Source organism: Streptopelia decaocto (genome assembly GCF_964273445.1).
Source record: "Streptopelia decaocto genome assembly, chromosome: 18".
Taxonomy (NCBI): Eukaryota; Metazoa; Chordata; class Aves; order Columbiformes; family Columbidae; genus Streptopelia; species Streptopelia decaocto.
Window position 1 is genome coordinate 1020225 of NC_138673.1, and position 12561 is coordinate 1032785.

The window sequence follows — 12561 nt, forward strand, 5'->3', positions numbered from 1 at the left end:
ATTTTAGCGTCATTTGGTGCAGGGGGAGGAGCCGTCTTAAATTGACTCAGATCTACAGCTCCCTGCCCGGTTGATGTTTTCTCTCCCAATTACAGCCCAGGCTGCCGCCGCTGCACATTTTTCCTCCAACTTCTCCAACGTGAGAGCTCCCTGCCCTACTTTTCTCAGCAAATAAAGCTCTGCGTTCATTTGCTTTTTGCTGCTAGAAAACCCAGGCAGCTCCAGGGCTGGAATCTTAACTGAAATGCTCATTTCTGGTGCTCGGCAGAGGGTCCAACGCTCAGCTCCGGCAGGCGGGCAGCAATGAATCACTGGGGCGGCGTGGGCTGGCGATGCGGTGCAGGCGTGGGCGAGGAAGCGGCTCACCGAGCCAGCCCGGGTGGAGGCACCGGGTTCCTGGAAGCGCTGCAAGGTGCTGCAGACAGCAGAGGTGCAGCTCTCCCCGAAAGACCACCAGCATTCAGCCCGTTTGCCTCGCCACTCTGGCTCTATTGCACTTACACTGCAGCCCCCACCAGTCTTAAGTCCATATAAGCTGGAGTGGTTGCACATCCTGGCAAGGGGGAGGTCCCTGTGGGGTTTACAAGCCCCCTCACCCTCACTGAGAGGCACAGTGACAACGCACACGGCTCCTTGGGGACCATTTCCCAAGCAAAGCTCCCAGTGCTGGGCAGCAAGTGCAGCTTCCTGGGGGGATGATGTGAACCCCCAACCCACACCCGGAGCCTGGTCACACGAGCCCACCCGGCCCTGGACCTGTGCAGAGCCCTCTTGTCACCTCCTCTGCACCATGGGGCCAGGGGACAAGGTGGCCGCGCACTGGGGGGGTCCTGATGCACCTCCAGTACTGGAGCAGCCCCAGCGCGGCTGGACTGGAGCCGCGGGAGGGGGACACAGTCTGGGGAGGCAGTAGGGAGGGAAAGGTGCTGTGACATCCAGCGGGACACAGAGATGTGCCTCATGTCTCTCTTGCTCAGGTCCATCTCCAGCGTGTCACCCCAGCCCCGCTGCACAAGGCCGTGCTGCCACCCCGTGGCACCTGACGAGCGAGCCTCCCAGCGCTGGGCACGGCCCAGCATCTCCCCAGCATCTCCCCGCCGATCTGGAGCCACAACCTCCCCAGCGCCACCTCCCTCCAGCTGGGGAAGGAGCCGCCCGCCTCAACTCCCCAGCCCCTTTCAAGCTGAACCTCGGAAGCTCTCATGACTCCAGCTTTCCCAGACCGTTCCGGAGGGATGAACACAGCCCAGGGGGATCCCAGCTCAGGCCGTGCCTCTCGTGGCACCAAAACCACCCTCCAGGGCTCAGAGGTTTGTGTCCAAAATGCCTAAACCGGAACACCCCGTGGAGTTGTGTCCCCATCTGCTGGGACAGTCTCATCTCTGTCCCACAGACCAGACCTTGGCATGGCCAAGGTGCTTCTCCTGCCCCATCGCTGCAAGCAAGCAAGCCTGGAGAAGAATTATCAGGAAACTCAAAAGCTTCGGATGCTCACCAGGGATGTGTGAAAGCCACCGTCAGCTCCCTCCTCTGCCTGAAGATGCCAACCCGCTGCTCCACCTTCCCAAGGGGGCTCTGACCCCCCAGCCAGGGGCTGCCACACAAACATTGATCTGTGCCTGGAAGCGCCTGCGGGAGCTCAGAGCCACCAACCTGACTCGGTCCCGGTCCGCACCGTGCAAATACTCAACTTGAGCATCATGTCTGCGAGTCCCCAAGCCAAACGTGGGTTGAAACGTCTTTCTCTGCAGTGCTTCACCTCAACTAATACTGTGGCCCCCACACAGCCCCCCCGGCTTCTCCATCCGCACGTCCGCTATGAAACCCCTCAGGAAGCCGTGTCCTGGCTGACCTGCTGCACTTGGGACTCTTCAGCTCCACAAACCAGCACAGGACAGAGAATGCGCTGCCTCTGCGCTCCCGGCAGCATCACTCCCCAACAGTGACACGTTCCCTTTGCTGCAGCCGCTTTTGTCCCAGATTAAATGCAGTTTTCAGGCTGTATTGGTTTTCCACTATTTTCTACAAAAAAACCCAGAAATTGGCCTTTCCAGCTACATGATTAGCACAGAAAAAAAGAACATGCTTATTTCACAGGGCTCCTGATCTTGGACAAGCCACCTTTGTGATTGGTGGCTGCTGAACTGGAACAAAAGAAATTAAGCAAGAGCCATCAGCTAAAGAGATTAAACCTCTTGAGAGCCCAGGCAATGCAGATGCTCAGGACACACAGTGACAGCCAGGCCTCTCCAAGCAGGAGCCTGGACAGGCGTGCCCACCCCTGCTCGTCCAGCCCTCCCCAGTGCTGCCCCCCAGCACAGGGCCCACCTTGCTCTGCCCAGCCTGGAGGCCACCAACAGCCACTTGAACGTTCTTCAAGCTCACACTCACATCCCTGGTCCAGAACCCTGCAGGCTCAGGGCACTGTGAACTCCAGGTAACTCCTGCCACACAAAAGAGTGACCATCACCTTACCCACCCAGCTGTGAGCTGTAAGGCACAAATTGCTGGTCTGCTCGTTCCCACAGTGAAGGACACCCCAGCTCAGCCAGGGCAGATCTCCAGACTGGAACGTGGTCCATGGCACAAGGGAGGCGCAGGGTCCAGTTTGGCAGGTGTGGGGCTGAGCACACAACCCCTCACACAGTCCCCTCGCTGCAGCAGGTGAAACCAGTGACCGACCAGACACGTGGGCTCCACTCTGCCAGGCCTGCACGTTTTATTGAAATATTTACACAGCTACATCCCATCCCTCCTCTTTTCCACACCAACTGTAAAACCCTTGGTGTCTCACCACCAAACACCACTTTCCCAGACCTACTCACACCCTCCCCCTTGTCAAGGCCCAAAAAAAAGGTCTATGGTCTGTGTGGGCAGCCAGTGGAATGTCAGAGTGCAGAGGTGCTGAGCGGGAGATGCCAGCGAGCTCCCTCGCAGTCCCTGCTCGTGCCCCCACGTGCTGAAGCCAAAAGGTTTCGGAGCGGTGCCCGCGTGCCCGCCAGCTCTCCACACCCAGCACCAGGGAACGCTCCGGGCAGCACCACAGTCCCTTAGGTTTTTATAGCTGTGTCTCGGGACTTGTAAGCCACGCCACGGCTCTTCAGCTCTCGGACGATCCCTGCAGCAAGGAAACAAAACACATTTCAGTGTTCTCGAGGGATGAGGAGCCCTGGAGAAACATGGTTGCTCCATCACAAAGCCTTCACCGGAGAGACCAAGAATTGGATGATCTCTATTTCTTCTGTATATCAACTTCACTCAAGTGTTCCCTCTTCTGGTTTAAATGCCCAGACAGAGCTGTCAAATGTCAACTCTTGTTTTGCCTTTGGAAAGAAGCAGGTAAGAGATTTTGTTTACATCATTTTCTACTTGAAACTGTTTGAATATTATGACTGTACTGAACAGGTAAAGCTCCTAAGCGCAGTCCTTAACCTTTCAGTCACTCCGTGACCTGTCTGCACCTTCTCAGTAACCCTCGGGAGCAGAAGGTACCGCGGGGTTTGACACGGTTCTCACCAGCGCCTCACACCACGGACAGCCAGCCGACAGCTCGTGAGGCCCACAAGTGCCGGTTTTCATGCTCCCCAGTCTTCTCACTCTCAAGGTGATGTGAGGACGGGCGGAGCGAGTCCCAAGGCACCTGTGCCCCTCGACATGTTGCCCCATGCTCCTGCCTGCGGCCCCATCGAGCTCACGCCATCGTCTGCCACACTCCGGTTACTTGGGATGTGCCCCAAGCTGGGCCAGCAGGACCAAGCTTCCAGCCTCATCATGTTCCAGCTCCTTCCCAACGCAGACGGAGGAGCTCAGGCCAGAAATCAGGAGCCTGGGATTGCAGGCACAGCTCTCACCCCGGGTACGGGGCTGCGGAACTCCTGGGGCAGGGCGCAGGGCTATGGGCAGGGCAGGGGCTCTCAGCCAGGCACCACATGCGGTTTGTGCCTTACGGGGACAGGGCCAACCCTCTGCACCCTCCGCTCCGTTTATAAACACAAACCCCACCTTCACATAAGCCCTCAGTGCAGTAGGGAAAGCGCCACCTGCTCCCTGAGGTTGCCGTGACAGCACCCCCACCTGCGGAGCTCTTTTCTACAGACAAACCTTCGTGTTTCCCTACAGCTGAGCAGTTTGAAAGGCACCCACTCTCTGGAGTGCCCCTTCCATCACAGTTTATCCCTCTGATGCTCTGCCTGGCACCACAGGTTTTATTCAGCAGCATTTTCAGTATCAGCTTCTGGCAGGCACACTGTTAAACGGCTGCAGGTAGAAAACCCGTGTGCAGAACACCCAAACCACCCTCGCCCCGTTCAGCGCCTCCTTCTCGCAGTCACTTTGCCCTTCACCCCCACGGCCTGCGCCCTGGGCACAACACTGAGGCCCAAAATCGTGATTTCGTGACCCAGTGCAATACGCTGCCGAGTTTGTCACCTCAGAGGTGGCTACAGCCCCAACACCTCATATACACAATAATCCCCAGCCGTTCAGGAGCCCCCCCCTAAAAAGCTGGCGGTGTTACCTTGGGGCAGGCGGCCGGTCACAGACACCGCGTACACACCCGGCTTGAAGTTACCTGGGGAAAGAAACACGGAGTGACCCGCAGGGAGGGACCAGCGTGCCCACCAGCCCCTGCCCCCCCGGGGAGCAGAACCCCCCGTGCAGCCCGAGACGGGGTGCTGGAGAAAAGGGACCTCCAGCTCTCAAACCAGACGGGAAAACCACTCACTGATCCGCTGCCACTTGGAGACCCAGCTGTCCTCGGGGCTCATCATGGCGATGATCCTGCGGAGGGGCGGCAGTGAGGGGACGCTCCGGGCCGGGCGCCCCAGGCACCGCGGGGAACGCGGCCCGGGCCGCACTCACCCGTCGAACGAGGAGCTGGTGCAGTCGTAGACCATCTCCCGGTTGCCCTTCATCTGCAGGTACGCGTCGCAGTTGTCGCAGCCGTCGTACTCGAACTGGTCGATGGTCTGAGGGGACACGGGGGTGAGCGCGGGGCCAGGGAGGGCGAGCGCAGGGCCGGGGAGGGCGGCCGGGGCCCAGCGGGGCCGGGGAGGGCGGCCGGGGCCCAGCGGGGCCGGGGAGGGCGAGCGCGGGGCCGGGGAGGGCGAGCGCGGGGCCGGGGAGGGCGAGCGCCGGGCCGGGGAGGGCGAGCGCCGGGCCGGGGAGGGCGAGCGCCGGGCCGGGGAGGGCGAGCGCCGGGCCGGGGAGGGCGGCCGGGGCCCAGCGGGGCCCGCGGCGGCCGCAGGGGCTTGGGGAGGGAAGAGAGAGGAGCCGGGGCGGGCTGTACCGGGAGAAGGGAGAGAGCCCCGGGAAGCGGAAAGGCCCGTCGGGGCGGCGGAGCCCAGCGGCCGGGGAGGCCCGAGCCGGGCGGCGGGCGGGGAGAGAGGCCCAGGCCGGGCAGGGGCTGTTCCGGGCCGGGGCACAAGGGCCGGGCGGGGAGCGGTCCCGGGGCCGGTCGCACCTTGACGAGGGAGCAGAGCAGGCAGGCGCGGAGGTGCCGCAGGTCCTTGGGCACGGTCTCCAGCGCCATCGCGCCGCCGCCGCCGCGCAGGCGCAGAGCGGGGCGGGGCGGCCCGGAGAGGGGGCGGGCGGCGCCGCCCGCGGCATCGCGGCCCGGAACGGGCGGAGCCCCCGGTCCAGCCCCCGGTCCAGCCCCCGGCCCGGTCCCCCGTGCGGCTCCGCGGCCCCTGTCGCGGCGCCGGGACCCTGCGGTGGATCCGCGGTATCGGTCGGAGGCGCCTCTGGCAGCGCTCGGTGCAAAGAACAAAGCCACGCGAGCACACCGGGTACATGGATAAATATATTAGTAAATAAATATATTTCTGAGCACATCAGCATATTCACACATCTTTGTTTCTATCGGATATAAATATACAGTTTTGCATATATATAAAACGTATTCTTTTTTTTTTCTTTTTTTGTTTCTTTTTTTAGGGTCATAATTTATTCCCAAGCCCCACGAGCCAGGACAGACTCAGAAAACAAAACAAAACAAAAAACCAGCGACAAAAATAACCAATATTCACATTTCAAAAGGATCTGACTGTTACAAAAGGGGCTCTGGGTCCGGCCTCGGTGCCACGGGGGGCGGGAGCTCCGGGGTGACGGTCCCTGGGGAAGGGGCTTCGTGTTCGGACAGAGCACGTTCGGGATGCTCTGGCTTCCATCAGTTTCAGCTGGGACTTTGGACACAACGAAGGAAAATGAGCTCGGCTTCATCGCAGCGATGCTGGAGAAATGGGGGGACAGGGGTGCTGCGCCGGCGCGAGAGCTGCAGGGCTGAGAGGAGCTGTTCCCCGTTTTCTCAGTTATTGCTGCTTCTCTTCCAGGCGGCCAAGGACGACAGTCCATCTAGTGAAAAGGATCTTAAAAACCACCGTCAGGAGCGTTCCTCCCTCTCCTTCCGCCCAGGAACCCACCGAGGCAGACCTGCACGCTCTCATTGAGCCCTGCAAACCCCGGGGAGGGGGCCCAGCATCTGGGATGGCTGTTTTCTAGTAGAAAAGGAGCAGCAGCGTAAACCTCAGGAAAGGAGAACACTCTGAAGCAGGCGTTGCCCTGCGCAGCCCGGTAATACTGCAGTGGGAGTGGAGGGGGTGCGTTAGTACTGACCACTTTCTCAAGGAGCTTAGGGCTTGCCGCAAATTCGGGCCCCCAGAGAAGAGGACTTTCAGACTGCAAACTAAACGGTCGTTCCTTTGAGGCAGTGAAATGTGTCCCTGGAGGCTCTCGACCCTCTTGACTCCTAAAGAAACCAGCGGGAGCACTCGGACTTCATGACCCTCCCCGCTGTAAAGTCATCTGAGCCCTCCAGGATGGCCAAGGACAGGGGAGCTGGTTGAGACAAGCCACGGACCACACGCAAAAGAAGTTAAACTGGGGGAATCTAGACCCGTTCCTGAGTTTTTTCCTCTATTTAAAGACTGACTTTCCTGTAAGGGAGAAAACGTCTGAGCTTGTGTTTTCTGCTTGCTCTGTAGGATGAGCAAAAAGAGCCTGAAATGGTTAAAATGGAATTATGCTGGGTTCTTTGAAGAAAGAAATTCAGCCCTTCTCTAGACTGAAAGATCCTGCAGTGGCTCAGTCACGGGAGGCAAGAAAAGAACACTGGCAAGGGAATCATGTTTTGTTTAAAACGGTGCTATCAGCTGATTTTTAACACCATCGCTTGAATGCCAGTGACCGATTAGCAGCTGAGAAAAAGATTAAGGGCAGCAAGCCCCGTCAAAGCTTTCCTCACCCACGAAGGCAGGATGAGCCCAAGCTGACACCGAGTGCACTCTCACAAACTGGAGAAGAAGCTGCAGCTTCACAAGAAGCCCCAGAAAGCACCGAGCACTGGGCAGGTGGGGGGAGCCTGTCCCTGCTCCGGGTTTCAAACTGTCAGGAGTTACCCTCAGCTCCGCTTCACATGGTGAATTCTTTGGCCTGAATGATCATTTAGGGCAATGAACTCGACAGTCTAATTCCCCGCTGTTTGGGTTCTATGTGCTTTGAAATTGGCAGGTTTTGTTTTACTTCGACGTCCCCAAATTATGAGATGTAGGAAATAAGAGCTAGTGATGTTCCAAAAAAAAAAAAGGGAGCGGTAAAAAAACCTAATAAAATGAGAGCCAAGCGATTTTGCAAGTTTTCTCTCTCCATCATCAAAACGCTAGAAAAGGCAGAAGGGTATTTTGAAAAATGCCTTCGCAGGGTCATTTCAGGTGTCTCAGAAATATGAAGATAAAGCTGGGTGATGGATGGGGCTCTGCTCTGAGTTTATTACACATGCTTTTGCTGGGATTTTTTGCTGTGGTTTGGGGCAACGAGGGAGGAAGGAGAGAAGCAGGAGCCTCGTGAACTCAGGGTTTCCTCGTGACTCCTGTGAGAGCGGCATCTCAGATGTGAAACAGGCTCAAGAAAGGAGTTGCTCCTACCAGGGCTGCCACCTCCCCTGTTCTGAGGGTAAGCGGAGGAGTTAGAAGATGAGTGAAGAGACTCGTTCACATTGCCAGATGAGAGGGTGGATTCTTTGCAATGGAAAGAGTCTGGCCCAGCTCCTTCCCAGAAACGCTGACATTGTCCCCGTGTCCCCGCTCCTGCTGCTGGCACAACGCAGCGAACGGCCGAGACGATGGCAGCTGAGGGACAACGAAGTGATCAAAAGTGGCAAGAGCTGTTGGTTTCCAGTGAAGTCAGAAGCAGCACCTTGCAGCGCTGAGCTGGAGAACACCTTGTTCCTGTGTCTGAAGTAAGAGTGGAAAAGTTAAATGAAGAAGTCTGGCTTTTGACCTAAGTGAGGAAATGAAGTCAGGAGCTATCAGGCCACAGAAAGTTGTTTCTGCAGCTTTTGGTCTTGAAGGCTTGTTTATTTTTGAAGTGTTTAGCAAAACCTTCTGTGGCATGAACATGCCAAAATAGCAGCTTGCTCTCGCTCCGCGAGCTGGTGACTCCCACACAGACGGTGCCCCGGGTGCAGGGGGCTGCCTGTGCCTCCCACAGAGAACACGGCTCTGTGTTTCTTGACCATCGCAACGCAGGAACACGTGAGGACACCACAAGTGTCACGTTGCGTGTTTGCTGTGTGCAGCTTGGCGTGGCCGGGCTGGTCCTTCCGCGCCGCCCGTGCGGAGAGCGAGCCGTGAGCTCCTCTGCGGCCGGTGCGCTGAGCATCTCTGTCCACTCCAGCTCTCCAGTAGGCAAACAGGCCAGTGTTTTATTAAACCGAGTGTTCATGGACATCCTGGACTTCCTCTTCAGATCCTGCATCCAAAGAAAAGGAAAAGAGAAAAGCATCAGCTACAAGTGGCTGAATATCCCCGGACTCTGCAGCTGCCGGGGCCCTGACCCACAACACAGGGAACAGATGCTGCGGTGGAAGCCACTGAGTTTCTCGCAGTATTTTGGAGGGGCTATTCTGGCCACTTCCCCAATCAGTTTATTCCTCTAAGCACAATAAAATAGAAAGGTAAGATGTCAAGCTCCTCTTTAAACATTTCAGAAGATACAGGCTGAGGGCACAGTGCACCCCAGGATTCACATCACTGCCACGTTTGCTTGAGGCTTTTTGATGTTGGCTCTTTAAGAAAAGTCTGTACAGCCATTTTAAAAATGATTAGCAACAGGAAATCACACTGATTTGTATTCACAGTGCCACGGCAGCACCTTCCAGGCACAGGGGACAACAACTGGAACTGCAGACAGCAAAAGCAAGTGGTGTGTTTGTGCAAAAAAGGGATGGCATACGCGTTTCGTGCTAACACACACACCACAGTCCCTTCCAGCTCTGCCCAGAGCTCCTGCACAGGGTCAGCATACCCCAGAAAGCTACACGTGCATTATTCTACGTTTCCTTTTTCCTAAATGTTCCTGAGATCAAAACGAAACAAATGCCCATATAGACATTCATAGAGAGCAATTCAAACCAACTTTTCGAAACAGTCACAGCGAATTCTTGTTGGGTATAAATCAGCAGCTGTAGGAACAGGACCTCTGAAAATTAAATATATGGGAAGAAAACAAACAAATGAGATTCTGCTTTGAAAATGTAGCTAGTTGATGTGAGAAAGTCAATGCGCAGGCACAGTGTTATACATATATATGTGTGTGCAGGCATGGTCAAAGTACCAGAAGACAGAGTTTGAGCGTATCTGGTGTTTTGTCACCAGTACATTGACTGAGCCATTGCCAACTGCTCCTCCTGGACCCCAGCGCATGTGTGACACAAAAGACTGCGCAGCTTCACTCACTCTGTGATCAGTCGGATGCCCCAAGTCTCAAAGAGCATTATTAAAGTACTTTCTGAAAGCTGTGCCTGTGTGAGTGTCCCTGTTACACAACCAGGAAGGGAGGTTAAAAACGGGCCGTGAAGTGGGAGGGGTGGCAGAGCCTCAGCTGCCGAACCGGCCATCGCGACCCACACGGGGCGACAACCCGCAGGGACACACCTTGGGGATATAGCAGAAATCTTGTTCTTTGGGTATTAGGTTTTAGCGGTGGTCTTTACCTTCAAATCCCTTTCCCCCTTTCCAGTAAAGATCAAAGACACGACATGAAAGGGAACGGCCGAGAGGACGAGCAGGAGCCGGCAGAGAGGGGAGGATGCTGCCAGTGCTGCAGGAGCTGACATTGCCCAGAGAGAGAAATCGGGAGGTTTCATCAGCCTCTGCTGTTCTGGGATGAGATCTGTGTGCGCTGGGCGGTTTAGGCAGCTGTCTAGCTGTAATTCACTGCCAGCTGTCTGATGTCTCTGCAAAGGATCCATTCAGCATTGCTTGAGGACTGACTGCAGTGAAATGACTCCCGGGTACAGTCACCCAGGCAAGAGAGGCTGGGATGTGTCTTTATGCAAACCCCACCAAGAAAAGCTGGAGTTCTGCATCCAGTTCTGGGCTGCCCAGTGCAAGAAGGACAAGGAATTACTGGAGAGTCTAGCGGAGGGACACAGAGATGCTGAGGGGTCTGGAGCATCTTTGTGATGAGATGAGAGAGCTGGGGCTGTTGAGCTGGAGAAGAGAAGCTGAGAGGGATCTGATCAATGGGATCAATAGCTCAGGGTGGGTGTCAGAGGATGGACCAGACTCTGTTCATGGTGCCCAACGCCAGGGTGAGGGGCAACGGGCACAGACTGAAACACAGGAGGCTCCATGTGAACATGAGCAGAAACTTGTTTGCTGGGAGGTGCCAGAGCCTGGCCCAGGCTGCCCAGAGCGGGTGTGGAGTCTCCTTCTGTGAGACATTCAAACCGCCTGGACCCACCTGTGTGATCTGCTGTGTGACCCTGCGTGAGCAGGGCTGGGCTGGGGATCTGCAGAGCTCCTGCAACCCAGCCAGCCTGGGGTTCTGTGAAAAGCTGGTGCTCAAGGAAGCGGCATAAACTCCGAGATCACCAAGTGTCTCTGGGGTCGTGTGGCTGTGGGCAGTGATTCCCTGCAATGCCAGCGCACGGCACTGCCTGCACCAGTGAGTTTCTCCTGGACCAGGATTCAGCCTCACCTGCGGCTGGGCGAGGTAGGAACGCACCCGAGGGTGCTGCATCCCACAGGAGCACCCTCAGCTTCTAGAAACCCTGGTTTAGAGACTTCCCAAGCCAGAGATTGTATTTGCATCTCTGCCTTTGATAGCTCTTGATCTCGGATCTCAAACCCATTTGACTTCTGGCATCTACATCCTCTGGGCAATGAGCACCAGTTCCCTACGCACCCTGTGTTACTTTATTGGGTGTTTTAAAGCTTCTGGTTCCCATTTGATGCCACCGCTTATTTTGTTATAAACAATAGTGAGTCTTTCTTATCTGCCTTCGCCCCTGCTCTCCTGATTTCATATCCTCTGCTTGTCATCTTCTTCCCACATCAAGGTCTCTATATTCTTTCTGTTTTCTCAGAAAAACGCCATCATTGTGAGTGTGCTCGATGCCCTCATGCCTGTCTCCCCAGTCTGCTATGGCCGTTTCTGAGAAGCGGTGACCAGCGGCGGATGCGAGCTGTGAAAGCATCACACACGCAGCTGCATGAGGGCACTTTCTGCTTCCCCGCCGTTTGTTCCCTCACAATTCCTGATAATCAATTGATTTTTACTGAGAAGCAGTTCTGCTTGTGTCTGGCATTTTGTATTACTCACGCGGGATTTCATCCGCCACTCTATTGCCCAGGAACCCGGCAACAGGAGATCCTACCCTAATGCTTTGTAAACGGTTTTAAAGCTGACAGTCCTGAAGGATTTTGTCTTTTATAAACTTTGCTATCTCCTCTCCTTGTCCAGGATATTTATGAGCTTGCTGAAAGGTGCAGAACTCCATTTACCTCCTTCTCTGAGTAACTTTCCTCCATTAAGTCTGATCTGCACTTTGTCTGCTATTTTTTAGCCAGTTATTTACCTATGAGAGCACCTTCCCTTTTATCCTTTGAAAGCTTCATTCCCCTAAAAGATCTGCAAGGCCTTATCTCTCTCTACAAAAGCTGCGTTACCTCCTCCCCTGGTTTTCACATTTAGCCATGTGCTTACAAGTCAGACCCTGTATTTGAATTTTTAACGATTCGCTTGGCAGGAAAGTCAGGCTCATCGTTCCACGGCCTCAGCTGTTTCAGGCTGATGTTCCCCAGCTCTTCCTGCGGCTCAGGGCTCGGGCAGCACGTTGCTGTCCACGCTCCTGGTTTAGCAGTTTTGTGCTTCGGCCCCTGCACGATGCTCAGGTGAGTGATCTGCGGCCTGGGCAATTTGTCACTATCCACTTTATTGCTGCTCTCAGAAGCGCCCATACTGATGGTTTAATTTGTGAGGGATCTCCTACCTCACGCTCTGAACAGAGATGTGAGAAGCTCCTCAAGCACTTCCACCCTCATCACTGGTGCAATACATTCGGTGCAGCTCCAGCCCCTGAACATCCCCCTGAGACCCGCGCTGCTCCCTGGGCCTGCAGAGCCTCCTTCTCCCTTCTACTGGAGCCGAACACGTTTGCATTAACAGCCTCTCTCTTTCCAAGCTGTTCACAGCAACCTCCCCTGGCTGCCTCGCCGTGGCTCTGCACTTAGCTTTGCATCCAGCTCTCCTCTGATCTGTTTGTCTCACCACACCTTTGCT

General features: G+C 55.8%; 2 protein-coding genes across 2 annotated transcripts in view; both read right to left on the reverse strand.

Annotated features, from left to right (window-relative positions):
- Positions 1–2695: 2695 nt before the first annotated feature.
- On the reverse strand, positions 2696–5567 carry SUPT4H1 (SPT4 homolog, DSIF elongation factor subunit). The gene is made up of 5 exons (XM_082068447.1): positions 5462–5567; positions 4861–4967; positions 4724–4779; positions 4517–4570; positions 2696–3118 (listed from the first exon to the last, which is right to left on the reverse strand). The coding sequence occupies exons 1-5, from the start codon at positions 5528–5530 to the stop codon at positions 3051–3053; spliced, it is 354 nt and encodes a 117-aa protein (XP_081924573.1). The 5' UTR covers positions 5531–5567; the 3' UTR covers positions 2696–3050.
- Positions 5568–8660: 3093 nt separating this feature from the next.
- The window catches only part of RNF43 (ring finger protein 43), a gene marked incomplete at its 5' end in the record, with an annotated part of 62779 nt that continues 58878 nt past the window's right edge, over positions 8661–12561 (reverse strand). Inside the window, one exon of the mRNA XM_082068551.1 lies at positions 8661–8745. Within this exon, the coding sequence (XP_081924677.1) occupies positions 8702–8745 (44 nt within the window). The 3' untranslated portion in view covers positions 8661–8701. The remainder of the gene's footprint in view (positions 8746–12561) is intronic.

Excerpts from the sequence above, each read along its gene's own strand:
- SUPT4H1 (XM_082068447.1), bottom strand. The coding sequence starts at position 5,530 with ATGGCGCTGGAGACCGTGCCCAAGGACCTGCGGCACCTCCGCGCCTGC. Across the intron at positions 4,780-4,860 it reads ACCAGCTCCTCGTTCGACGG|GATCATCGCCATGATGAGCC; the intron begins GTGAGTGCGGCC and ends GCCCCTCCGCAG. Across the intron at positions 4,571-4,723 it reads CTCCAAGTGGCAGCGGATCA|GTAACTTCAAGCCGGGTGTG; the intron begins GTGAGTGGTTTT and ends TTCTTTCCCCAG.